Here is a 26,446-nt window from a genome sequence, read left to right as displayed (position 1 = left end):
TCATCCTCTTATCTTATCAGTGCTTTTTAAAAACTATTGGTCTTGGCTCATTGATGGCACTGCTGCGTTGAGTCAGCGGGTCAAGCCCCCACTTCAGAGATTTGAGTCTGGCACTTCAATGCAACACGAAGGGAGTGCTGCATTGTCAAAGGTGTTGTCTTTTGGATGAGGCATTAAACCATTTGCCTGTTGAAATGGATGTATGAGATCCCCTGCACTATTCTTTTGGTGTCCTGGCCAACATTCATCTCTCAACCAACATCACTAAAACAGATTTTTTTAGTCATTTACCTCATTGCTTTTTGTGGGACCTTGCTGTCCACAAACTGACTGTCGTGCTTGTCTACATTGCAACAGTGACTACCCTTTAAAGTGCTTAATTAATCCTGAAGACGTGAAAGGCGCTATATCAATGTGCATTCTTTCTTCGCCTGTTAGTTGATATCCCTGCTTTTACTCCCAAGCTAGCACCTGAGTGGAATTCAATCGCCTGAACAGTGTTCTGCTCAGAGTGCTGGTTCCCACTCTCAATAAATGTTCCAAAACAAGCAAGGATATTAAAATCAGCGACGATAATGATGAGAGGGTGAGCAGCTGATTAATCACATGATTTGAAATGCCTATCGGCACTGAGGAACCAGGTAAGGCAGCATCATTGGAGTCCAGAACGGGCTGATCACACAGTGACACAATTGCAAAGTGTAAACTGGTCACAGTGAGATTATGTTAAGCAGAATGTATTTTAAGAAGATGCAGTATTCTCATCTGCTTCCTATTTTTTTTTTAAGTGGGATTCATGGGCTTTCAATGGATATGGTTGGAGTCTTGTTGAGAGTTCTCATTTTCTTTGGTCCATGGGAAACTGAAAAGCATTTTCTAGATTCGTCTCTTCATTGAATTATTACAGCCCTGCTGAAATGGTGAAATGATAGACTGCTGGTACATCATCAAATCGATGTCAAAACTGCAGAGACCTGTGCGTTCTGTGTGCAGCTTCAGCTTAAAGTAATGCTCTAACACAAAATAAAGTCATGATTTTCAAATTAAGCTTAAAACACCTTGCAAGTAATGCATGATGATGAATAAAAATATTTGAAGGCTGACAATTATAATCTGTGGGCCTGCTTGTCAAGAGATATGATCTGCATGACCTGTAACAACTGAGATCGCTAACTTGGAATGTGGGGGTTTGGAATGAAGCACGTGGAACGGGGGATACTAACCTTATTAATCTTTGACCTTTTACCTTTTGGCAGTAGCTGATGAAACTAATCTTGATTCCTTGGCTGAACAGATAACCGCAGGTAAGGATTGTCAATAACAACCAGGTTGCTGCAGCAGCCTAAGTGATGTAGCAGGAACATTGTTACCATGACTACGGCAAACAGTCATTAAAATGCCTGAGTTGTGCATTGTGTATGTTTATCGCCTTTGCTGCCTGCAGTATGAGTTAATTCACACATGCTGGTTTTCACTCATTTCAAATAAATCATAGCCAAGGGAAAAATACGATTTCTTAAGAAACGATGAGGTAGCGTATCGATCGTCAAAGTCAAGTGAATATTTGTCCTGGTACTTTTATCTGGTGACCATTTCCGTCAAACGGAAGTTACAATCCCAGCTGATGATGATTGGCAACTGTAAATGGGTAGATGAAAGTCATTAATGAGCATCATCTTCGAGCTATGAAACTATTATCAAAAATGTATTTATTTGATCATGCGTGCCTAGAACAACTGGAAGATCATGGAGGTGAATTTCCTCAGGGCCCTAACGTTGGCAGAAGTTCGGCAGAAACCTCATTTACAAGTGTGAGCAGGGTTTCTGCTAAAGCAACAGACCGGGAGAAGCCCCAAAGAAATTCATCTGCTCAATGCCAGTATTATTTAGCTATTGTGTTTATTTCTGAAGCAGCCCTGTAATTTGGTTCTCATTCATGTCATTCAAATGGAATACATTAAAAGCTGAAATATATCTGCAAGAAATCTGAAACCAAAAGAGAAAATGTTGGTAATAAGTACAGGGGCAAAAATTGGAATGAAAAACATTTTGGAAATACCCAGGGGCGAAGGAAGCGATTCAGCCCATCAGGTCGAGGCTCTTCAAATGGAGCTATTAGCGACTAGCCGTTTGCCTGCAACCTTCTAAATGTTTCTTTTACATACCAGTTCAGTTCTCTCTGAAATGACACAGTATCTGCCTGGATAGCTATTGTGGTGAAGCATTCCAAGTTCTACCTGCCCTCTTTGGCGAAAAAAAAAAATTCTGACTTTCCCCCTTTGTTTTTCCAGTGATCATTTTCAGTCTCTGCCTCCTTGTTACCGATTGCCAACAAGTGGGAATGATCTTTCCCTATTCACTCTTTCAAAACCTTTCATAATTTAAAAAAAAACCTCTTATACTCCCACCTTCGATTTCTTCATTCCACTGTAACTTCTCTGAGGTTCTAATATCCTTCCTGGCGAGTGCCCAAAATTGCATGCAGAAGTTCAACTGTGGGCGAGCCAATGTTTTGTATGAATTCAACATAATTTCCTTCCTTTTTATATTCAGAATCCCATTTTCCTGCCATTCTTACTGCAATTATATAGACCCCTGGTGAGACTACACCTGAAGTATTGTGTACAGATTTAATCTCCTTTCCTAAGGAAGGATATACTTGCCATTGAGGGAGTGCAATGAAGGTTCATCAGACTGATTCCTGGGATCGGAGATTGTCCTATGAGGAGAGATTGAGTAGACTAGGCCTATATTCTCTAGAGTTTAGAAGAATGAGAAGTGATCTCATTGAAACATACAACATTCTTACTGGGCTTGACAGGGTAGATGCAGGGAAGATGTTTCCCCTGGCTGGGGAGTCTAGAACCAGGGGTCACTGTCTCTCAATAAGGGGTCAGCCATTTAAGACTGAAATGAGGAGAAATTTCTTCACTCAGATTTCTTATGTTCCTTTTTTATTGTATCTGCCCTGATGATCTCTATTCCTACACCCTGTTAAGAATCTTGGAATTTAGATTACACATCCTTTCATTGTTCTTTGTGGCAAAATACACTACTGCATATTTCTATGTATTACAGTACATCTGCAACCTATCTGCCCACTTTGCTGGCCTGCGTCTCGTCTTCCTGCATTCTTCCTCAGCTGTGACTTCCTTTAGTTTGGTATCAGCAACACATTTTAATAACATTCTTCTTGTTCTTGTGTCCAAACCATTTATTATAAGTGAAACAAAAACATAGAGGTCCCAGCCCAGATCACAGCAGGGGCACACCAGTACCCACATCTGGCCAATCCAAAAATATCATTTTGCCCCTCTTGTTGATGTATTTTTGTTTTTTATGTATTCCATTTGAATGACATGAACTTGTATCCCATATCCAGCAACAATGTTAGTTCTTCCACCTTAGGGGGAACATTTACTAGTTATCATTGAAAGATTCTGTGGAGTGATTTGCAGCAGTAGAATACTCATTATTTGCCATGGTTGTGGGGGTGGAGAGGACGCAGAGTAGTAATCCCTCTACTAAGTGCACCTCTTCACTTAAGAAAAATCCCAGATGAGGAAAGATCATTGGGTCCATCAAAGTCACAGACAAAACCCATCATTCTCGTACTATGCCATGATAGCACTCAGCTGCATCTTGAACAACCTAATGTTTTTGCTTCAGCTACCCTGCTTGGCAGATTTCTCCAAACAATAATTTCTCTTTGAATAAAGAAATTCTTCCTGATACGTGTTTCAAATTTATCTTTCACTAATATGCATTCAATTCCTATGCTTCTTACTTTCCTTGCTTACTTTGAAGTAATAATCTTGTTTTATGCTATCTCTCCAATTTTAATATTTTATATACTCGATGAGATTCTCCCGTTAGCTGTTTCCTTTCTTGACTGTAAAGCTTGCGATTTTCTAGTGTATCCTCATACCTTAACCTCTTTACATGTGAGATCAGTATTGCTCTCATGCATTTCTTTGTGTCATGATGGTACAGAATTGAAAAATCCATGTGTGGTCAAAGAAAAAAAACAGTTCAGGAGTGGACCTGATTGAGGTATATAAAATATTAAAATGGCACAAGGTAAGCCTAGAATGCTGTTTCAAAGTGTGATAGGAAACTAGGACAATGGGGTTTGAATATAAATTTGTGACGAGTACATTTAAAACAGATACTTGGAAGAATTGTTTTAATCAAAGAGTGATTAATGTTTGGATTAATCTGTCAGGAATGTTAGATTGTAAAACCTTAGCATAACCTCAAGAGACTTGTGCTTTACTATTTTAGCTACATACCTCTACATTCTATTTACCTGTTTAGTTGTTCATCAGGTTATTTAGTCTACCATAATGATCAGTCTACCAACGCTTGCATGTCTCCTCCTAAGACTGGCCTTTCAGTCCTAATTGCCATATGCTTATGGCAGATTTTTTTTCATCTAATGTGCAATACTTCACATTTATATTATTAAGTTCAGTTGCAATTTGTCTGATCTAAATCCTTCTGCAAATCTTTTAAGTCCCATGTCTCTGCTGCTCTATTTTAGTGTCCTCAGCAAATTTTACATGCTTGCATTCGCTTTTGATATCTTGGTCATTAATGTACATTAGAAACAACAGAGATTCAACCATCAACTCTCATGGGACGCCACTCAATACCTTCCCTTCCCCCCCCTCCCCCCAAATCTCATTACATTTTTCATGAGTATTCTGTTTTTAGACACCGTAACATTTCTGATTGTAGTATATAAGTTTGCAGCTCACTTCCTCGTCTCACACAAAAGGACAGTTCTGTGTTTGAAAGTACATTAAGGTTGGAGGAAAATTACCACACAAAAATTAATTTTTTTTTTGTTTCTATATTATTGACTTTGATTTAACTGAGAGACCGAGGAACTCTGCTTAAAGTACATTGTTTTGAAAACCTGACTGAAAACCAAGTTTGAAGAGGAAATCTTTCGTAAAGCACAGTGCCAATGGTTTCACTACTAGTGGTTTGACCCTGACTGGGCAACTCTTATTCTCCATTGCACATTGCAGTCAGCTTTCTTTAATTCGGTTGCACAAAACATCATTTTTGTATTTTGAACATGACAGTGTACAGCTGCCTGCACACCTTTACACGCTGATGATCTTGTCAACATGAAGCCGGTTTCATGTTCAGAGTAAGCCAACCAGTGATCTTTGTGTGCTGAGGCTGATCTGAAAAGCATGACCGCTGGTGAAGTGATTACTGAAGTGAGGATTAAATAATGGATGGGGAAAAAAATGACAAAAGTGACTATTTTTAAAGGCAATGTGGATAATGCACTTTTATTCAATATAGGTTTTATAAAAGGCATAGAAAGATCTATAGTACCAATTAAAAGCTTTTATGTGGCCACTCTAGTATTTAAACCTATATCAGTGTTACTGACATTCAGTGACATCATTTTAAAGTGAGCTTCAATAAAACCACATTCAACAACATCACTGATCTGAAAAAGATTATTAATTTCCATTTTATTATTTATTTATGAAAAGAACTTAAAATGGTTCATATATAATCATATATTGCAAAACATCTAGATCCTTCTAAAGTGGTACAAGTGCACGAATCTTGTGGTTTATTTGTTCATAAGGAAGCTTTCCTCCCGAGTTGTGCAGGAGCCTGCATTTTGGCTCTGCAAAATTGCCTGTTGCTAAGAGACTCGCATGATGCGAAATCACCAATAAAACGAAAAGATTACATCCTTGAAAGGCTGAGTGCACAGGTTGTGAACTAGTCTTTTATTTAAAAAAAAAACGAAGTCCTGGTCTCCTTCCTTCAGAGATTTGAACTTGGATGGCGAGAGGTTAAAAGCCTCGGCCTTAACCACTCACCCACCTGTGTCTTCCAAGATAAATATTTAATTTTAAAATTCAGTTACAGAAAAAGGGCGAAACAGATGTATTAACAATGTGTTCAGTCTTTTGTGCAGAAATAATGCTTTGCATCATCCACTGTGAAGAATTCACATGGCAGGGCATTTATTTTATTTGGCCCTTGTTTAAAAATAGTGAATATTCTTTAATACAAGTATTAAAATGTCGGAGAGTAAATTTGATGCTCATATGTACATAAAATTAATAGGAAAATAATACTCTGATTCAAATACTTAGATTTATTTCTATTGTTTAAATTGCCAGTCTTTCACAATAACTCCTGACAGATTTTGTTTATTTTTTTAGTGATTGAATTTTGTTTTACTTACATTTCAACAAAATGTTAAAGAGCAAATTCAGTGGCACTTGAACATGGTTCATTTAACACTTCATGAAAACAAATCCAGGTGTCATGGTCACATTAGATTGGCTGTTATATTACGGCATGTTTTTGTGTGGTGGGTTTCTTTTGTGGCACAAAGTGAGGATAAAATGGGGCACTAAGTGAGCTCTACGGACTTCAAATGCACTGATTGGCACTAGTAAGGATTGAGACAGGGGTCTGCTCAGACTGCTTTTGTGTAAATGTAGTCAACAATGTGTTTCTTTTAAACTGGCTAGGTTTAGAACTAGCCGACAAATAGGAAGAGTTGTTTGCATAGAATTGTTGGTTTACTTGATAAGTTTCTAAATATTGACTAGTTGTGGAATTTTGTAACATCTGTTGTGCATGTGAAGCCAGAAACCCTAACCACTGATGTCTGCCACAGGCGAGATCTGTAAATTCGTTAAGCAACCAGTTGCCCTGATTTGTTGACACCGCATGAAATGAAACAGCCATTTTTTTTCTTGCACGTAGATTGTTAAAATAAGAAAGTTTTAGTGAACAGCAATTTTCCTCAACTTCCTTTTCTGGGCTCCCATGTTAGCTCACATTGTTAATGGTTCTCTCTCCTCTCCCTCAAATCTGCCATCATCATGTCTCTTTAAAAAAAAAACACTTGACCCCTCTATTCTTATAAACTACTGCCCCATCCCCAACCTCCCTTTTCTCTCCAAAGTCCTTGAACGTGTTGTTGCCTCCCAAATCCGTGCCCATCTTTTCCACAACTCCATGTTTGAATCCCTCCAATTCGATTTCCGCCCCTGCCACAGTACCAAAACGGCTCTCATCAAAGTCATAAATGACATCCTTTGTACTGTGACAAAGGCAAACTATATCTATCCTCGTCCTTCTTGACTTGTCTGCAGCCTTTGACACAGTTGACCACTCTAGCTTTCTCCGATGCCTCTCCACCGTCGTCCAGCTGGGTGGGACTGCGCTCGCCTGGTTCCATTCTTATCTATCTAATCGTAGCTTAGAGAATCACCTGCAACGGCTTCTTCCCGTTCCCGCATCATCACCTCTGGTATCCCACAAGGATCTATCCTTGGCCCGCTCCTATTTCTCATCTATATGTTGCCTCTTGGTGACATCATCCAAAATCACAGCATCAGTTTCCACATGTACGCTGATGACACCCAGCTCTACCTCACTACCACTTCCCTCGACCCCTCCACGGTCTCTAAATTGTCGGACTGTTTGGTGACATCCAGTTCTGGATCAGCAGAAATTTTCTCCAACTATTTTCGGTCCCCGCCACAAACTCCATTCCCTAGCCGCTGACTCCATCCCTCTCCTCAACATCTGTTTAAGGCTGAACCAGACTGTTCGCAACCTTGGTGTCATATTTGACCCTGAAATGAGCTTTCGACCACATACATACCCACAGCATAACTAACTCCGCCTATTTCCACCTCCCGTAACATCGCCCATCTTCACCCTTGCCTCAGCTCTTCTGCTGCTGAAACCCTCATCCATGCCTTTGTTACCTCGAGACTTGACTATTCCAATACACTCCTGGCTGGCCTCCCACATTCCATCCTATGTAAACTCGAGGTGATCCAAACCTCGGCTGCCCGTGTCCTAACTCGCACCAAATCCTGCTCGCCCATCACCCCTGTGCTCGCTGACCTACATTGGCTCCCAGTTAAGCAATGTCTCGATTTCAAAATTCTCATCCTTGTTTTCAAATCCCTCCATGGGCTCGTCCCTCCCTATCTCTGTAATCTCCTCCAGCCCCACAACCCCCCCGCCCCCCGCACCCGGGTTATCTGCCCCCCTCTAATTCTGCCCTCTTGAGCATCCCTGATTATAATTGGTGGCCGTGCCTTCTGTTGCCTCGGCCCTAAGCCCTGGAACTCCCTGCCTAAACCTCTCCGCCTCTCTACCTCTCTTTCTTGCTTTAAGACGCTGCTTAAAACCTACCTCTTTGACCAATCTTTTGGTCACCTGCCCTATCAGTTCTCCTTGTGTGTCAAATTTTGTATCTCATAATGCTCCTGTGAAGCGCCTTGGGACGTTAAAGGCGCTTTATAAATACAAGTTGGTGTTACTGCATCAGTGGCTTCATACTGTATCAGTTGGCACGTGATAAATTATTTTATTTGTCACGACCTGTGCATTGCCAGACAAGGTTAAGATTTTGTGCACTTTGACAGTTCTTCAAATTTTAGATTTTTAAAATTAGCCAGACTTGAGGTCTCATTTCAAACCATTTGGATTGCCCTGAAATCTTGGAGTTTGAGTTCTTTGTATTTGTGTTCTTGGCTGACCAGGGAAGGTAGAGACTCCTTTTTGTCTTCAACCTGTTTCCTGACTTGAGATCCAGTTACCACGCTAATTGGTGGGAGTGCACCTACAGAAAGGAAACGGGGCAGGTCTCTGCTATGTGCGCATGGTCACAAGGAGCTAAATTGAGACTGAAAACTCAATTGCCAATGACATTGAAGGGAACTGGCTTTGAGATATTACTAAGTTCTTTGTGAGGGGATGGAAATAATTTAAATAACCCAAGAAGTTTAATTGACTGAGATTAATTCACTTCCCTCACACTGTTAAATTTAGTAATTTCTCCCAAATATCATCACCTTCACTGTTTATACTAAAAATATTTATTTGAAAGAAAAACCTTTACCAGACATAAGAGAACTTTAGACTGAAGTGAAATTTAGATGCCCCAGGTCAATTTTAAAATGAGCACTTGTCCATATCTTCACAATCCTATGCACACTCAGCCAGAATAATGGCAACATTTTTTTTTAAGGGGAATAAATGGCTGAAAAATATGTGAAGGAGTGACGTTTTGGAGTTTGCAAAATACGTTAAAAGTGAGAAGTTGGCCAGAGAGCATTGAAACTATCGAGTCTAGAGGTGACAAAAAGCATGGATAGGATTTCTGCAGCAGATGGACTGAAGAAGGGGTGCAGATGGATGATGAGGGTCGTCTTAAAGGAGGAGTGGGAGACTGGGGGGTTTAGGGAGGGAATTCCAGAATGTGGGGCCTAAGCAACTGAAGGCACGACTGCCAATGGTGAGGCAAAGTGAGAGGGGGATGCACAGTTGCCGTTTGGAGTTTGGCCAGGAACATTGGCGGGGCCCAGGTACAGCAGAGGAGCAGTGAGAGATCGTGGCGGAGGAACGGTGACAGATCTTGGCGGAGGTGCGGTCAATGTTTTTGTGGCGGAGGAGCGGCGAGAGATCGTGGCGGAGGAGCGGCAAGAAAATAAAGAGTCGGGATAACTGGTTCATTCTCAGGTTGGCAATCAGTAACGAGTGGGGTGCTGCAGGGATCAGTGCTGGGACCCCAACTATTTACAATCTGTATTAACGACTTGGAAGAAGGGACCGAGTGTAAAGTTGCCAAGTTTGCTGACGATACAAAGATAGGAGGAAAAGCAATGTGTGAGGGGGGACACACAAAATCTGCAAAAGGACATAAACAGGCTAAGTGAGTGGGCAAAAATTTTACAGATGGCGTATAATGTTTGAAAGGCCAAACTCCAAACGGCAACTGTGCATCCCCCTCTCACTTTGCCTCACCATTGGCAGAAAAAATCGAAGAGCAAGTTATTATTTAAATGGAGAAAGATTGCAAAGTGCTGCAGTACAGCAGGACCTAGAACTACTTGTGCATGAAACACAAAAGGATAGTATGTAGGTACAGCAAATGGAATCTTGGCCTTTATTGCAAAGGGGATGGAGTATAAAAACAGAGAAGTCTTGCTACAGTTATACAGGGTATTGGTGAGGCCACACCTGGAATACTGCGTGCAGTTTTGGTTTCCATATTTATGAAAGGATATACTTGCTTTGGAGGCAGTTCAGAGAAGGTTCACTAGGTTGATTCCGGAGATGGGGGGTGGGGGTTGACTTCTGAGGAAAGGTTGAGTAGGTTGGGCCTCCACTCATTGAAATTCAGAAGAATGAGAGGTGATCTTATCGAAATGTATAAGATTATGAGGGGGCTTGACAAGGTGGATGCAGAGAGGATGTTTCCACTTTAAGGGGAGACTAGAACTAGAGGGCATGACCTTAGAATAAGGGGCCGCCCATGTAAAACTGAGATGAGGAGAAATTTCTTCTCTGAGGATTGTAAATCTGTGGAATTCGCTGCCTCAAAGAGCTATGGAAGCTGGGACATTGAATAAATTTAAGACAAAAATAGACAGTTTCTTAAACGGTAAGGGAATGAGGGGTTATGGGGAGCGGGCAGGGAAGTGGACCTGAGTGTCCATGATCAGATCAGCCATGATCTTATTAAATGGCGGAGCAGGCTCGAGAGCCGTATGGCCTACTTCTGCTCCTATTTCTTATGTTCTTATGCGATCATGATGGAGGAGCGGCGAGAGATCGTGGCAGAGGTGTGGCAAATGAGGGCACGGGGCCGCAGAAGAGCCGAGGACCCAGGGGCAGCACAGGCCTGCCCACACTGCGATATGTGTGCGCACTAGGTATGTGCAGCAGAGCAGGGCTCCAGTCGTCCTGGTTAACCCTTGCCACTGGATAAAGGCCTAGCTCTGTCAAGCCCGTGCACAGGCATTTTCCATCCCTTCAATTGGAGTTCAGGACTGGAATATCGGGTCCTTTGTGGAAACATCTCTAAATTCATGTGGAAACAAGTCATCCTCGTTCGATGGATGATGGGATGCACAGTAGGCCAGAGTCTGAGAAATGTTCTTCGAAGATGGGGAGTTGCGGCACTGGAGGTGTTTGCAGAGATAGGGACAGAAAAGGCCATGGAGAGATTTGAACAGGAGGAGGAAAATTTTAAATTGGAGGCATTGGAGTACCAGAAGGCAGTATAGGTCAGCAAGGATGGGGACGATGGGTGGGCAGGTCTCGGTGTGGGACAGGATACAGACAGCAGATGATGATCTGAAGCTTGCAGAGAGTGGGGGATAGGAAGCTGGCCTGGAGAGCTTTGGAATAGTTGGGTCTGGAGGTGGCAAAGGCGTGGATGAGGGTTTCAGCGACAGCTGGGCTCAGGTCGGAGCAGAAGCGGACCATGTTAGGAAGATGGAAGTCGGCAGTTTGTATGATGGAGAGGATTATGGGGTCAGAAGAAAGACAATAAAAAACAGGGACTAAAATTTAAAAAATAGAGACTAATATCATACAGCACAGAAGGAGGCCATTTGGCCCATTGTGCCTATGGCAGCACTTTGAAAGAGCTATCCAATTAGTCCCACCCCCTTCTCTTTTTCCATAGCCCTGCAAATCTTTCCTTTCTTAATAAAAATGAAGTGAAGGGAATAAACTAGTAAAATGAAGCATATATGAATACTCGATTTAAAAAAAATTCTCTCCAGCCCCTTGCAATGCACATGCACTCTCCAGAGCAAGGTGGAATTTCTGTGCTTTTTCACTGTACCCAGTGGGACATTTTTAGGTTGACATTTCTATTGCTCTCGATGGCTGTGGTATTGAAATGTTGTGTCAAAGCTTGAAGTATTAACTGCCTGAAGCCAAAGGCAAAGGACTTCATTGCATACTGTAGATCACTTCTATAATCATGAAGGCATGTATGACATCCTTCTATTTTCTTCAAAGTAACGGTGCTCCTTTTCCTTTTGGCACGAGCTTCAGATTTTCAGGTTTTTTCTTCTAAAGATACTATGTGTGTTATTAGAGCTGGCCTCTGTTAAGCAGTAGATGAGAATTTTGGAACCCTCTTTTCATTCTATGTAACATGAGTTTGAAGGTATGATGTGAAGAAACTAATTCTGACAGGATTGTGTGTGTTACAACAACCACATTTTCCTGTGGCCCATGTATAAATACAAGGCTTAATTTCTTTTTCAGTTTTGTTGACTTCTACTAATAGATTAGTTTTAACTACAGAGTATAAGAATGGAGATAAAGTGACTTCCAAAATTTGGTCGATGTGCATGTTTTAATTTTGAACAGTTTCTTTTTAAAAGCAACAACCAAGTGTAGGAAGTGCTAAAACTACAGACTGAGTTATAATCTCAGACCCTGTTAATCTTTCTTCCCATCAAGAACATCCTAATTACTCTGGCATTCATCATGTGCTGCAGAAATAGAACAGATGTATTTTAAGTCTAAAACTGTGTTTATCCACCTCCTTTGGGGATCCAGAAGGCAGTATTCTGTTGTACTACACCATAGCCCCTGTCTATGACCACCCAACTGCAACATTACCCAGCTTATTTATGTAATCCATCATTGGTTTTACTGTATGTTGGGAGCATAAGATCATAACCCAAATGACTGTCCCCATAGAATTCTGTGACAAGTATAAACATGTACTTGCACTTGAAGTTCATGTTCCTGGGAAACTATAGTTTCTGAGCTCCTTGAATTGTTTGCTTGGACTTTGGGAAAACGGGTGCTATTTAACTGAGTCCAGACTTTAATGAGGCAACAATTAATGATTCAATTAGCCAATGGACAGGTATTTCAATCGGTAACCAAACACTGGGATAATGTCAAAGGTCGGCTTTGGCCTACTTTTCAACATTTTAATTTATATTTTGAGTGATGAATGTCAAACCAGCTTTTTAAAGAACTCAAAACAAGCACTCCAGTCCCAGCATTGCTTTATTGTGTTTGTCCATGAACAGTACTGCTGACCTGTCACATTCAGTGACTGTGCTAAAATGCTCCCATCACTCTTCAGAGCAATAAATCTGTAGAAATACGCAAATGAGTACAGTGAACATTATCTGAATTATGTGTGAACATCCCTGAGGAGTCGTATGTCAGAGATGAATAATCAAATATCCAGACTTAATCCGCAGCTACCAAAGCAATCTTAATTAACAACTTTGTATCTTGACCTCCAAGGCTCCTCGACCAGGGATGTTGGACCTTCATTAGGGCTGAAGAAATCAAGCTCGTTAGAAAGTCTGCAGACAGCAGTTGCTGAGGTAACTTTGAATAGTGATATTCCGTTCCATCGCCCGCGACCACGAATCATCCGAGGACGCGGTTGCAACGAAAGTTTCCGTGCTGCCATTGACAAGTCGTACGATAAACCGGCGGAAGAAGATGACGATGATGAAGGAATGGAAACATGTACGTAATATCATTGACTACAATAATTTACTCTGACTGCAGACGCACCAGAATGGAGCTAATTGTGGAAATGTTATGATTATTGATGCTTAGTTACATGTTGAAACTTTTTTTTTAAAGTCTTCAACTTCAGTGCGAGGGAAAAAAGGTTCTGAGGTGAATTTAGCTCCTATATTAATCATGTCGTATTGTGGTTTGTGCAGTTATTCCATATACCCTGTATACTGTAACTATTAAATGTGTTGCTGAAGAATTACTGGGGCCAATTTCTAGTTGTTGGCTTCTCGTTTCTCGCTTGCAAAACAAACAGCTGGCAATTGTAAGTCGGAGGTGGGGGCGAGAGGGTACTCTCCAGCTGCAATTTTCAGGCAGGTTTGTAATTGGGCAAACAGCACAGCTGCCTGTTTCCGGTAGGAGGCTGCTTAAATATACAAATCTGGGCTGTTTAAGGTCCTCATTTGCAATTCTCAGATACAAATACACGTGCCACTCATGCTCCACCCATTTGTAGCAGGCATTGAGCAATCAACCCACTCAAGAAAAGGCCCAAATATTTATTTGGGCGAAACCCCTTTCCCCGGAGAGTGGTTAGAATGTGGAACTTGCTACTCCGAGGATTAGTTGAGACGATTAGCATTGATGCGTACAAAGGGAAGCTCGATCAGCACATGAGAAAGGAATAGAAGGTTATGCTGATAGGGTGAGCTGTGAAGTAGAGTGGGAGGAGCCTCGTGTGGAGCAAAAATGCCAGCATAAACCAGTTGAACTGGGGATAACCTGTTTGTGTGCTGTAAATGAGATACAACTTTTGTGGAGCAGGATGAAAAAGTCCACAGCTCACCAACGCCATTCAAATGAAGCCAGAACAGAAATGGTTCTGGTGTCTCGGCGCCGGCTTCAAGCAGGGAATGTGGACACATCACCAACTTCATATCCGTTCCGAGCGAACGTTGAAAATCGCCCTCACTGTCTCTGGTTGAGTTGGAGCAGTTTGACATTATGCTAAGCACAGTCTTCTACCTAAAACTGTTTATGTGCATGTTGGAAGCCTCACAAGAGCCATTTGCAGAAAGGTTCATTCCACTTATTTTTTGATAAAACTGAATGCGATTAAGCAAATTGGTAATGTTTATATCAAATTATTGAATGTATTCCTTTCACTGAAGGCACATTTGTTGATAGCAATCGTAATGCTGGAGTCCATCTTGATGTCACTTTGTACCCTGGCAGTGAAATACTTCTACCTCTGGATTGCGGCCAGTTGGAAATGGTTTGAAAAGTGGAACAAAATCATATTAGATGGATAGCTATAACATTCAGAGAAAAGCACTGTCATATTATTGTGCTGATATTGTCAGTTTTAACTCGGTTATTAACTAATCATAAATGTAGAGTGTCACACAATGTAATTTGACCCTTGAAGTGTGCTCTGGATGCCTAGGAGGGATAAATGGAAAGTTATTAAAAGAAGTTTGTTGATGGTTTGGGCACAAAGATTATAATTTCCTCTTTCAATTCTCAAGTGTGGATTAAATGCTTTCTATGGATAACACCACCTGTCAGTTAGTTTTGCAAATGGACTTTTTTTTTAAGACTTTGTTACTGCCTCTGAGTAGGCAGTAACATAGTTGCCTAAAGCTTTAAAATATTTCCTTTGTAAAATCCTCTCTGAACTTGAACTTTGTCTTTTGATTAAATTTAATGTAATAAAATAAATCCTATGAGCTAAATGTCAAAATTGAATTTCTTGTGCTTGATTTTCTTTTTGGAAAACACTTGAAATCTAGCAGGGTTTGAGATGAAAAGGCACGTGTTTCAGTAAGCAATTACTGCACTCTTTTAGGCTTTCACAATGTGATGATTCTAACTCGTGATTTGGAGAATAAGAGCCTCCAAAACTGGTCCAATGTTCATCCTATGCGCTTAAACACATTTTTTTGCCAAAGAACAGTCAGCAAAATCGAACACTTTTACTGGACACCAATTCATTCCTTAATCTTGTCTTTTTGAATACAGACCATCCGATTATTCTATTTGAGAATCAATGCTTCATTCTTTACACTGGTAATGACAGCAGTTGTAGTTACCAGCAAAATTATCGGATCAAAGTAAGAGAAGTGTTTGCCCTCATACACTTCGAGAGCCCCAGGAGAATTGAGATTACAATTCCTCACTTGTTACTTGAGAGCAAATCATTAGGATCAAGAAACATTAGTGGGATTCTGAATCATTACGTTCTCATTTACAGATGTTCCAAAATATGTATTAGCTAAAGCTTAAATGTTGTTGTAAGCATTGTTGTGCTCTTTTACTGCCTCAGACGTGAGGCGTGTAGGTATGTTTTGATGTCTGTAATAACCTCAGTAAAAATGACTGCTGTTAAAATGAAAAAAATCCTGTCTCCATCAACAATAAAATGCTGCTGACACTTGAATTTCACTTAGCACGGAATATATTAGTGACTAAATTACCAGAGGTAGTATTCTCAAACCAGCAAGGAGTTCAGTGCAACAGTTTGATAGTGCCCCTCCAATTGATACAGTTCATGTAGATAATGAGCTTTTTTATGTCCATTTGATTTATTCCTCTGAAAGCGGTTTCTTTGACATTGTGCCTCCGTTATGCTTCAGAACTATTACATTGATTAAATCTACACTACTTCAATATACTTTTGATAGATTTTCCCACTTTTCACAATTTTCCCATTTGTTTTTTTTTAATTTCTGTTTCAGTAGTTTTACAAACTTCAAAAATGATTTTTCTTTTGAGTTGCTGTCATCTTTTAGATTGCACTAATTTCAGATCCATTTGAGTTTTTAAGTTTCGGCAATCTGAAAAAACAATGGTGTCTTGGATTGCTTGCTTTCCTTCTCCCTCCAAATGATAAATTAAAGCTTTGTATGAACTTGTGCAGTGAAACCCAGTGTCAAATTGGGCGCAGTGGCCTAAATTCTAATCTTGACCTGGTGCTGCAGTTCTCATTCTATTTGACAGCATGCAAACTTCAGGATCTTTAGCCTCCATTTATATAGTGCCTTTAAATGGTTTTTTTTCAAAAAAATTAAACGTCCTACACGCTTCACAAAATGCGTGTGGAAAATGAATGTCAAGCCAGGAAAGGGGAGATTCAGAAGGTGACCAATAAGTTGGCCAACGAGATGGATTTTCATGAGGTTTTTAAAGGAGGAGAAAGAGGTGGAGAGACAGGGCTTTAAAGGAGGAAATTCCAGAGACTAGGAGTCGGGCAGCTGAAGGTTGTGTTGCCAATGGTATGGTGAAGAGATGCACAAGAGACTGGAGAAAGGGGCAGTGATGAGTTCCGGTGGGGACGGCAGGAGGGGGTGCATAGAGGGCTGGTGGAGGAGGGTGTGGAGATAGTGTGGGATGAGACAATTGAGGGATTTAAAGATAAGGCCAAGGATTTTAAATGTGTGGATGATGAGAACTGGACTGATGGGGAAGTAGGGCTTGGTACAGGGCAAGATATGTGCAGCTGGATGGTGAATAAATTAGAGATTGTGGACAATGGGTGGGCCAGCAAGGAGAGTATTTGAGTAATTCAAGTGAACGGGAAAAGCACAATGAATTGATCCCTGAGTAAAAGTAAAACATAAGACTATGGAGATGAGGCAGTTCCGCCCATCTAGCTTGCTCTTAATAGTTAAGCCATTTTCAGAACCCAGCCTGACTTTGAAATTCTATTCAAACATAATTCTGTCTGCTCCATGGTAAATCTGAAATTGATCTACTTCCCCTTTGAATGCTTCAGTGAGTTGGAATTTACTGCTTTTTCTGGCAGTCGATTCCAGCAATTGATGACTGAGATTGTTAAAGTTAATCTTTATGCTATGTTTACCTTGTAATTTTCTCGTTTTATGCAGCAGTCATATTTACTGGTGGTGATATAATAGCTTTCTGTAAAAAAAAATCTTTATATTCATTTTGTCTATTCCTGTCACTTTAAAAACTTTGATGATGCCCCTCCCTTTAATGAGAGTAGAGGGCTCCTCCAATTTTGGCTTCTTGCGTATCACCGATTTTTCACCGCTTCAGCGGCCTAGGCCCCAAGCTCTGGATTTCCCCCCTAAAGCTCTCAGCCTCACTACCTCTCTCCTCCTTTAAGACGCTCCTTAAAACCTGCCTCTTGACTAAGCTTTTGATCACATTGCGCATTGTGACAGTAAATCTGTCGGGATTCGCTCAGGGTGGTAGCCGGGAAGAACCAGTGAAAATGGCTTTAGCAAATCCCAGCAAGTTTAATATCAGGGAGCAAATGATTGAGCAAAACCTATGCATAGGGAGTTATTGCCATGAGTGCAGGCCTTAATGCAATATGAATCCTTTCCACCACTTCTGTATTTTTGTTAAGTGAACTAAAACATTGAAATAACAAGAGTTGTTCAGACCGAAATCTAAGTACCACAGCAAGCAAGCAGATGGCAGAAAGCCATGGTCAGGTTGTACTGCGGACCGGTAGGAAATGATTACTATAGTGGTGGTAAAAGAAAAAAAACTTGCACTTTTATTGCGTTCAATAAAGCAGGATCCAAAAAACAGCAAGTGTTTGATGGTGTTGTTTGAGGGATAAATGTTGATCAGGTCACCAGGAGAACTCCCTGCTCCTCTTCAATTAGCATCATGGGATCTTTGACCTCCACGTGACCTGGCAGACTGTGCCTCAGTTTAATGTCTAATCTGACACACAACCATTTCCACCTCAGTACTGTGCTCATATGTCAGCCTAGACTGCGGAGTGGAGCTTGAATCCCCACAACCTTCCGACGCAGAGCTGAGAACACTACCACTTCAGCCTTCCTTGAAGGCATCCAAACAGTAAAGTTGTGGGTTCAGTTCCTTTGTTGAGTTAGCTGATCTTGGCTGGGGTAGGAGTTGACCCTGGGCTCAGAAAGGGACTATAAGGCTTCCCACCCTGGTTATTACACAGTGGCACCTGCTGCAAAGTACACTTGTGGACGTTGGGCACAACTGGGACATTCCCCAGGGTTAGGTAACCTTCCAGCACTCACTGTCTATGCTCGCACCATGAAGACTGGGTGAGTTGCATGGGAGTGACCAAAACCTGTGGCAGCGCCTTCAAAAAGAGAAAAAGGGCTATTTGCAGAAAGAAAACTGGTAAATTGGACAACAACCCCAATCAGAATTTTAACATTGTCAATGTGATTTAAGCATTGTTAAGTAGACAATACTCTAAATGTGACGATGAAAATTGAGGCCAAGAAAAAAATCTAAAGTGCCAATTCCAGTTCCAAACTGCTTTTGCGGGAGGGGGATGCTTTTGGGAACCATGGTTCCAAGTGTTTGTAACTTCAAAATTTTGCCGATCGTGTCCATCTGAAAATGTCATTTTTCCTAGGTTTGTCCAAAATTGAGGTTTTAACATTTCGCACTAGTAATCATATTCTGTTTTTCACTCGCAGTGGAAGAAGACACTGAGGAGAGTTCCAGATCAGGCAGAGAGTCCGTATCAACAGCTAGTGATCAGCCATCGCTGGCTGGTGGACAGCTGACTGGCACAATGGAGAAACAGGTCAATGGTTCAAGAAGCAAGGAGGACAGAAAGAAAGAAAAGACTGGGAAAGAGCGAGAAAAGAAGAAAGACAAAGAGAAGGAGAAAGAAAAAGAGAAAGAGAAGAATAAAGCAAAGAAAGGGATGTTGAAGGGTCTTGGCGACATGTTCAGGTAAATGCACTTTTTTTTGTGTAGTGATTAATATAGCAGTGCGGATCAATGCTTTCACTGAAAGTATTTAGCCCTATTTGATGTGTTTAATGTGGATATTAAAGAACTCAACTAATTACATGATTTCTTTTCAGTGACCCTTACACTGTACAATGTGTGGAGAAGTATTGATGGAAGTACAATTGATAGTTCTACTGTTATGGCATCACATAGTGTTACACTGTGGTTAGGCAGGTTTGTTTTGGAGGGGGAGCGGGGGAAGCTAATTAAATAATACTTCAAATTATTATCCAGTTAAAAAATCTATGGCCAGCTTTGTATGATGCCCAGCAGTAAGAGCTGATCTCTGCAAATGAGCGATCCATAATGCAACTCATGATTTTATGAACTGTGTGTTCTCCAGCCTGACTGACTTGTATTTCTCTCTTCGAACCAAGTGACATCTCTCTCTTTACATTGAGATAAATATATATGTATGTTAATATATTATATATCTATGGGGCAAGAAATTGTAAATGTAACCAATGTCGCATTCAAAATCTCCATAATTCGTCTACGTGATCTTGTAAGCAGCTCTGCAGTTAACAAAACAGATGCCAGTTTTTCTCGAATTTTAGTTTTAAAATATCTTTTTTGGCCGATTTAGATTATGAATGCCATTTGTTAGAAATGGCAAGTGGATTTAGATTAATTCTCTGGAATTTGTCAGGACAGCATTGCATACATGTGATAAGTCCCAGTGCTTCATAAGATTTAAGCTTTCTGCTGTCAAATTTCTGGATGGCTAACTTATGTTTACTGTAGGAGAGTTCCTGATTGTGGTTAGTCATTTATTGGAACAAGCATAAGCAATGCACCGCAGAGACAGTGATTATGTTAAAACTACACAATTAACGATCTTTATCGATTTATGTTGAACATTGATTCAGGCTTTTCACTCTTTGCAACATCTAAATTTTCCTCTTTCTTTAAACTCTTGATATTTGAACAGTATCCCTCCATTCCAAATAATTGTGCGGTGAGCTAATTTATTTAGGCAAATAGTGATTTTTTTTTTAATGACTTAAAACATTATTTCTCAAGATGGCTTCCAATGACAGAATTGCTGTAACCGATACTTTCAGTTTAGAGCCTGTGTTTTGCCCAGGGACTCTTTATATAGCGATTGAATCTGACAGCTTCTATGTGTGCACCTACATAATGTGCTGAAGTAAGTCTTCGTTCCTCAATTAAAATCGCAGGTTTTTGTAGTCGGATCTTCATTAAGTCATGGTATAAGTAGCTAAATCCCAGTAGAGGAAGCATGTTACAGTGCTCCCACTTTAGCTCGGAATCATTATTGTGAGCCTCCCAGATGGATTTGCTGGAAGACATGAAGGTATAAACTTTAGGAATGATTATGCTGTTATTTTGCCACTATGATGAATTTTCAGGAAGGCATGGAATGAAGCAAGCTCAGGGGGATTGAAATTAATTGCAACCAAAAAGAAAAGCTGTATTAGACATCATAAAAACATTGCGGAACACCTGTACTTCCCCGTTATTTTCAAAAGACAAGTGATTGAAGTACTCAAATGAGATACTGTAAGCACATTAAAGCTTTTATAGCCTAATCTCTTCGGTGGCGAAGGACAGTGATCAATTATTGCAATATACATATTGCCACAAACTAGCTGCAGTTGGTTCGTACTAAGGATTAGGACAAAGACTAAATTTCAGTCTTCGAACTTGGTCTTGCAAAACATCAAACCTTGTTCATCCCTTCATTTGTCAAACTTTTTTCTGCATTTGCAAGTTGCAGAAACCTTTATTATCCCCCACCCCTAAAATATCAACCGTTGTAGTGGTGGCTCCAATTCAGTGAAGGGAAGACTGACCAAATTCCCTTGAGAGACTGTCCACTGGCTGACTTAGCGGTAGTGTAGCGACACAGTCTAGCTCTTTGAATCTTCCCCAGAGCAAGATTTCCAGACAAGAGCTGCACTAAACCACTGAGGCCTTGAAAGTGGAAGTGAATACCCAGCTTTTCTTCCTGTTTACTCATCTTGGGGACAGTAGTAAAGAAAGTCCTGGTTTGTTAAATTTTACATGCAGGAGAAAAGTTCACTTGTTTCAACAATGAGGTGCCTTTACAGTTGTAAAATATCATGGTCCTACTCTGCGATAACTATTCCTGGTGAGATTTTACTGTGTTTGGCTAAATTGGAGCATTCTCCTGAAGTATATGTTGTGCATGCATGGCATTTGATGCACACTGGGCCACAGTCTGTCCAGGAGCTCAAAGGTGCCCCGTGCTCGCACTTGGTCACGAAGGCTGAAGGTGCATCGACAGGGGGAGTGGGATTAACAGTAGTGCTCTTGTCGGGAGCTGGCATGGGCTCGATGGGCCGAATGGCCTCCTTCTGTGCTGCCACCATTCTATGGACTCAAATTTGGCCCACCCCTTTTTTCGGCACACTCACCAGAGATGCACCGACTTTGTGGGCTGAAAACGGCACCTAAAAAATCTCCCCCGATTCAGGCCACTGTGTTGCCTCTTCTGGGGCTTGGCGCGGCGTGGCCAGTCGATTGGGTCGGGGGTGGAGCTAGGGCCCTGCGCCAGAAACAGTGCCGGCAGTTCTGCACATGTGCGTTGGAGTGTGCGCGCATGCGCAGTAGCTCCTGCCCCCAGCCTCTGTGTGCGTGCTGCAGAGTAGGACCCGATGCGTCCTGCCCCTATCCTGGGCTGAGTGGCCTGCCGCACAGGCCGGCCCGCTGCCTTCCCGGGCTAGAAGTCCGCAACAAACAGTTTGGTGCGGGGGGAGTTTTGATCTGCGAGGGAGGAGGGGGTGAGAGTTTTAATCCAGGAGGAGGGGGAGGAAGAGTTTTGATCCGGGGGGGGCGGGGGGAGAGTTTAGAGTTGGGGGGGGGCAGGGGGGAGTTTTGATCCCGGGGTGGAGGGGGAGGAAGAGTTTTGATCCGGCGGGGGGTGGGGGGGGGGGGGTAGAGTTTTGATCCCGGGTGGAGGGGGAGGGGCGGGTGTGATAACTTTGTAGTCAGTAATTTTAATGAGCTTACTCAAGACCTTCCTTAACACTGTTGATGAAAATACTTTCCTACATAAGAATTACGAGCAGGAAGTACTTCTAATTTTTATTTGGATATTTTGAAAAAATGATGTAAATATGTTTTGTCTCTTTACTGCTTTTATTTTTGTAGTTTAAGCTTCCATAAATGCTTCTGTTGTATCGTAAATTAACTTTGCAAAGTTTGTCATATGATGTCCTGTATAGCTGTTTGATTCTATTCACATTCTTTAGTCGTCATTAAGTTCTTCTGGCCTCCGATGTACCTACCTGCGCTGATTTCTTAACTCTCCACAAGGGTTTTCTGTGCAGCCACAAGTGGCCACATATGCTGGCCTAAGTTAGTTTGGAGTAACTATTAGCTGGCCTAAATGGCCAAAACGGGCATAGATGGCTGGTAACGCCCCCTTTTGATAAAAAACTAAACTAAACTTTAAAAAAAATTCTAACTAACTCACTTACACTGGCGCAAATTGAATGTGCAAAATGTGGATTTTTAAGATACTCCAGAAAAATCAAGTTGTTCAAAAAAAAACGGAGCAACTCCTGGCCAATTTTGAGCCCTATGACTTCTCCAGTGAATGTGGTGTAAAATTGTGATGTAAGTTGGGCTTCCATCAGAATCTTTAAATATTGCTTACCAGATACATAGCACTTTCCTTGTGAGCAGGTATTAAAATAGATTTATTTGGAGCTGAGATTTTCATTTTGTATAGTTCTAAGTCTGGTCAAACAATCATCAACAACAACAACTTAGAATCATAGATTAGTAAAGCACAGAAGGATGCCATTCGGCCCATCGAGTCTGAGCTGGCACTTTTGAAGAGCAATGCAGTTCATCCCACACTCCCACTCTTTACCTATTTCCATTTTTTCTCCTTCACGTATTTATCCAATTCCCTTTTGGAAGGCTACTATTGAATCTGTATCCACCACCTTATCAGGCAGTGCATTCCAAATTGTTATCACTTGTGGCGTAAAATAAGTTTTCCCTCATGTCGCCTCTGGTTCTTTTGCCAATCACCTTAAATCTGTGTCCTCTCATTAGCAACCCTTCAGCCATTGAAAACAGTTTTTCTTTATTCACTCTCTAAACTCTTCATGATTTTTAACACCTCCATCAAATCTCTGCTCCAAGGAGAACAACCCCAGCTTCTCTATTCTATCCACGTAACTGTAATCCCTCATCCCTGGAACCATTCTAGTAAATATCTTCTGTACCCTCTCCAAAGACTTCCTAAAGTGTGGTGCCCAGAATTGGTCACGACACTCCAGCTTGGGCTGAACTACAGTTTGATATAAGTTCAGCATAAGCTCCTGGCTACTGTACTCTTTGCTCTATTTATAAACCCCAAGATCCCACATGCTTTAACTGCGCCTTTAACAGAGTAAAACGTTCCAAGGCGCTTCACAGGAGCATTATAAAATAAAGTTTGACACCAAGCCACAAAAGCTTGGTCAAAGGGGAAATTTTTAAGGAGCATCTTTAGCAGGAAATTGAAGCTGAGTGGCAGAGAGGTTTAGAATTATAGAAATTTACAGCACGGAAGGTGGCCATTTCGGCCCATCATGTCCACGCTAGCCAACCAAGAGCTATCTAGCCTAATCCCACTTTCCAGCTTTTCATCCGTAGCCCTGTAAGTTACGGCACTTTGGGGCCCAAATTTGGCCAGGAGTTGCTCCGTTATTTTTGGAGCAACTTGATTTTTTTTGGAGTATCTTAAAAATCGCAATTCTGCACATTTAATTTGCGCCAGTGTAAGTGAGTTAGTTAAGATTTTCTTAGTTTCGTTTTCTTTTCATAAGGGGGCGTTACCAGCCACCTACGCCCGTTTTGGCCATTTAAGCCAGTTTGGACAGCTAATAATTGCTCCAAATTTATTTAGGCCAGCTTTTGTGATCACTTGTGGCTCGCACAGAAAACCCTTGCCGAGAGTTAAGAAATCAGCGCAGGTAGGTACATTTAAAGCACCAAGCACTAAACAAAGCACAAAAATAAACGTTCAATAACAAATAAAAAATACAAGGAAGCTGAGAGGACCTGCACCTAGCACCGAGACTTACAAAGCACTAAACAAAGCACAAAAAGTAATAAGCAATTAATTAACAAATAAAAAATAGAAGAAACCCTGCACCGAAAGCAGCAAGATCAAAGTAATAAGCAATCAATCAATCAATAACAAATTAAAAAAAAAATAGAAGTCCTACCTTTATGTGAAGGGAAGGCAGCGGGCCGCCGATGAGGGAGCCCATTAGGCCAGGGATAAGGGCGCTGCATTCGGGCCCCTCCCACACAGCCTGCAGAGCGCACACTCAGATTCTGGGGGCAAGGAGCTGCGCCACCATCGAGGAGAGGCTGGGGAGCGGCCAAACTCGGCCTGAAGATTTTTGCCGCCCTTGGAGTTCTACAAAAGTAGCACGCCTCTGGTGCAAATCTGTACTGGCCAAATTTGGGCCCATAAAGTGCACATCCAAGTATTTTTTTTAATGTGGTGAGGGTTTCAGCCTCTACCACCCGTTCAGGCAGTGAGTTCCAGACCCCCGCCACCCTCTAGGTGAAGAAATTTCCCCTCATATCTCCTCTAAACCTTCCCCCCCAATTACTTTAAATCTATGCCCCCTGTTTGTTGACCCCCTTTGCCAAGGGAAACAGGTCCTTCCTATCCACTCTGTCCAGGCCCCTCATAATTTTATACACATCAATCAGATCTCCCCTCAGCCTCCTCTGTTGCAAAGGAAACAGACCCAGCATCTCCAATCTTTCCTCATAGCCAAAATTCTCCAGCCCAGGCAACATTCTTGTAAATCTCCTCTGCACCCTTTCCAGTGCAATCACATTTTTGCTGTAATGTGGTGACCAGAACTGCACCAGTACTCCAGCTTGCAGCCTAACTAGTGTTTTATATAGTTCAAGCATAACCTCCTTGCTCTTGTATTCCATGCCTCAACTAATAAAGGCAAGTATTCCATATGCCTTATCCACCTGGCCTGCTACCTTCAGGAATCTGTGGACCTGCACCCCAAGGTCCCTTTGTTCCTCTACACTTTTCTGTGTCATACCATTTAATGTGTATTCCTTGCCTTGTTAGACCTCCTCAAATGCATTACCTCACACTTATCCGGATTGAATACCATTTGTCACTGTTCTGCCCACCTGACCAGCACATTGATATCTTCCCGGAGTCCGCAGCTTTCTTCTTCATTTTAGTGTCATATGCAAATTTCTTAATCATACCCGCAACTTACAAGTCTAGTTCATTAATGTATACCACAAAAAGCAAGGGACCCAGCACTGAGCCCTGTGGAACCCCACTGGATGCAGCCTTCCAGTCACAAAAATACCATCAACCATTACCCTTTGCTTCCTGCCTCTGAGCTAATTTTGGATCCAACTTGCCACTTTGCCCTGGATCCCACGGGCTTTTACTTTCATGACCAGTCTGCTATGTGGGACCTAAAATCCATATACACTACATTATACGCACTGCCCTCATCGACCTTCCTAATTACCTCCTCGAAAAATTCAATCAGGTAAGTCAGACAAGACCTTCCTTAACAAATCCATGCTGACTGTCTTTGATTAATCCGTGTCTTTCCAAATGAAGATTTATCCTGTTCCTCAGGATTTTTTTCCAATAATTTTCCCACCACTGAGGTTAGGCTGACTGGCCTTTAATTACTAGGTCTATCCCTTTCTTCCTTTTTAAACAGGGAGGGAATGCCAGAGCTTAGGCCTTGAAGGCATGGCTGCCAATGGTGAAATGATTAAAATCTGGAATGTTTAAGAGGCCAGAATTGGACGAACGCAGATATCTCGGAGGGTTGTGGGGCTGGAGGAGATTATAGGGATTGGGAGGCCACTGACTGATTTGAAAACGAGGATGAGAATTTTGAAATCAAGGGGTTGTTTAACCGGGAGCAGTCCAATGTAGGTCAGCGAGCACGGGTGATGGGTGAACAGGACTTGTTAGGACATAGGAGCAGAGTTTTCGATGACCTCTTGTTTATGTAGTCAAATCTAGAGGTAACAGAGGCATGAATGAGGGTTTCAGCAGCGGATGAGCTGAGGGAGCGGCGGAGTCGGGATGATGTTACAGAGGTGGAAATAGGTTGATCTTAAATCCCAGTATTATAAATGCCCTGAATAGGTGATTACTGAAGTATTTAATTGAACTGGTCAGGAATGGCATTACTGTAGTTGAATTACTAACCCCAAAGGTGGTGCAATACTGTACAATTTATGCATGCATTTTTATTTCTTATGTCATTGTTGTGTTATAGCTGCTGTGTAATTTTTCAGTCTCCTTCAGCAATAGCAACTTGAAGCAGCTGATTACTTTGATCCAAAAACGAGAATATAG

At 41.6% G+C, this 26,446-nt stretch overlaps 1 protein-coding gene across 7 annotated transcripts in view; it reads left to right on the top strand.

Moving 5' to 3' along the window:
• Nucleotides 1-26,446, top strand: part of LOC139264671 (partitioning defective 3 homolog) — a 984,694-nt gene that overhangs the window by 749,638 nt on the left and 208,610 nt on the right. For 6 of the 7 annotated variants that reach the window (XM_070881547.1, XM_070881545.1, XM_070881546.1 and 3 more), the window contains exons 18-19: nt 13,090-13,320; nt 18,759-19,020. In XM_070881547.1, coding sequence (XP_070737648.1) covers nt 13,090-13,320; nt 18,759-19,020 — 493 coding nt within the window. Of the gene's footprint in view, nt 1-1,256; nt 1,305-13,089; nt 13,321-18,758; nt 19,021-26,446 lie in introns of all 7 variants that reach the window. The other variant, XM_070881551.1, reaches the window with a different exon arrangement.

Source organism: Pristiophorus japonicus, chromosome 5, assembly GCF_044704955.1.
Source record: "Pristiophorus japonicus isolate sPriJap1 chromosome 5, sPriJap1.hap1, whole genome shotgun sequence".
Classification (NCBI taxonomy): Eukaryota; Metazoa; Chordata; class Chondrichthyes; family Pristiophoridae; genus Pristiophorus; species Pristiophorus japonicus.
Note: the sequence above shows the minus strand (reverse complement) of the source record. Positions and strands in the feature narration are given on the sequence as shown.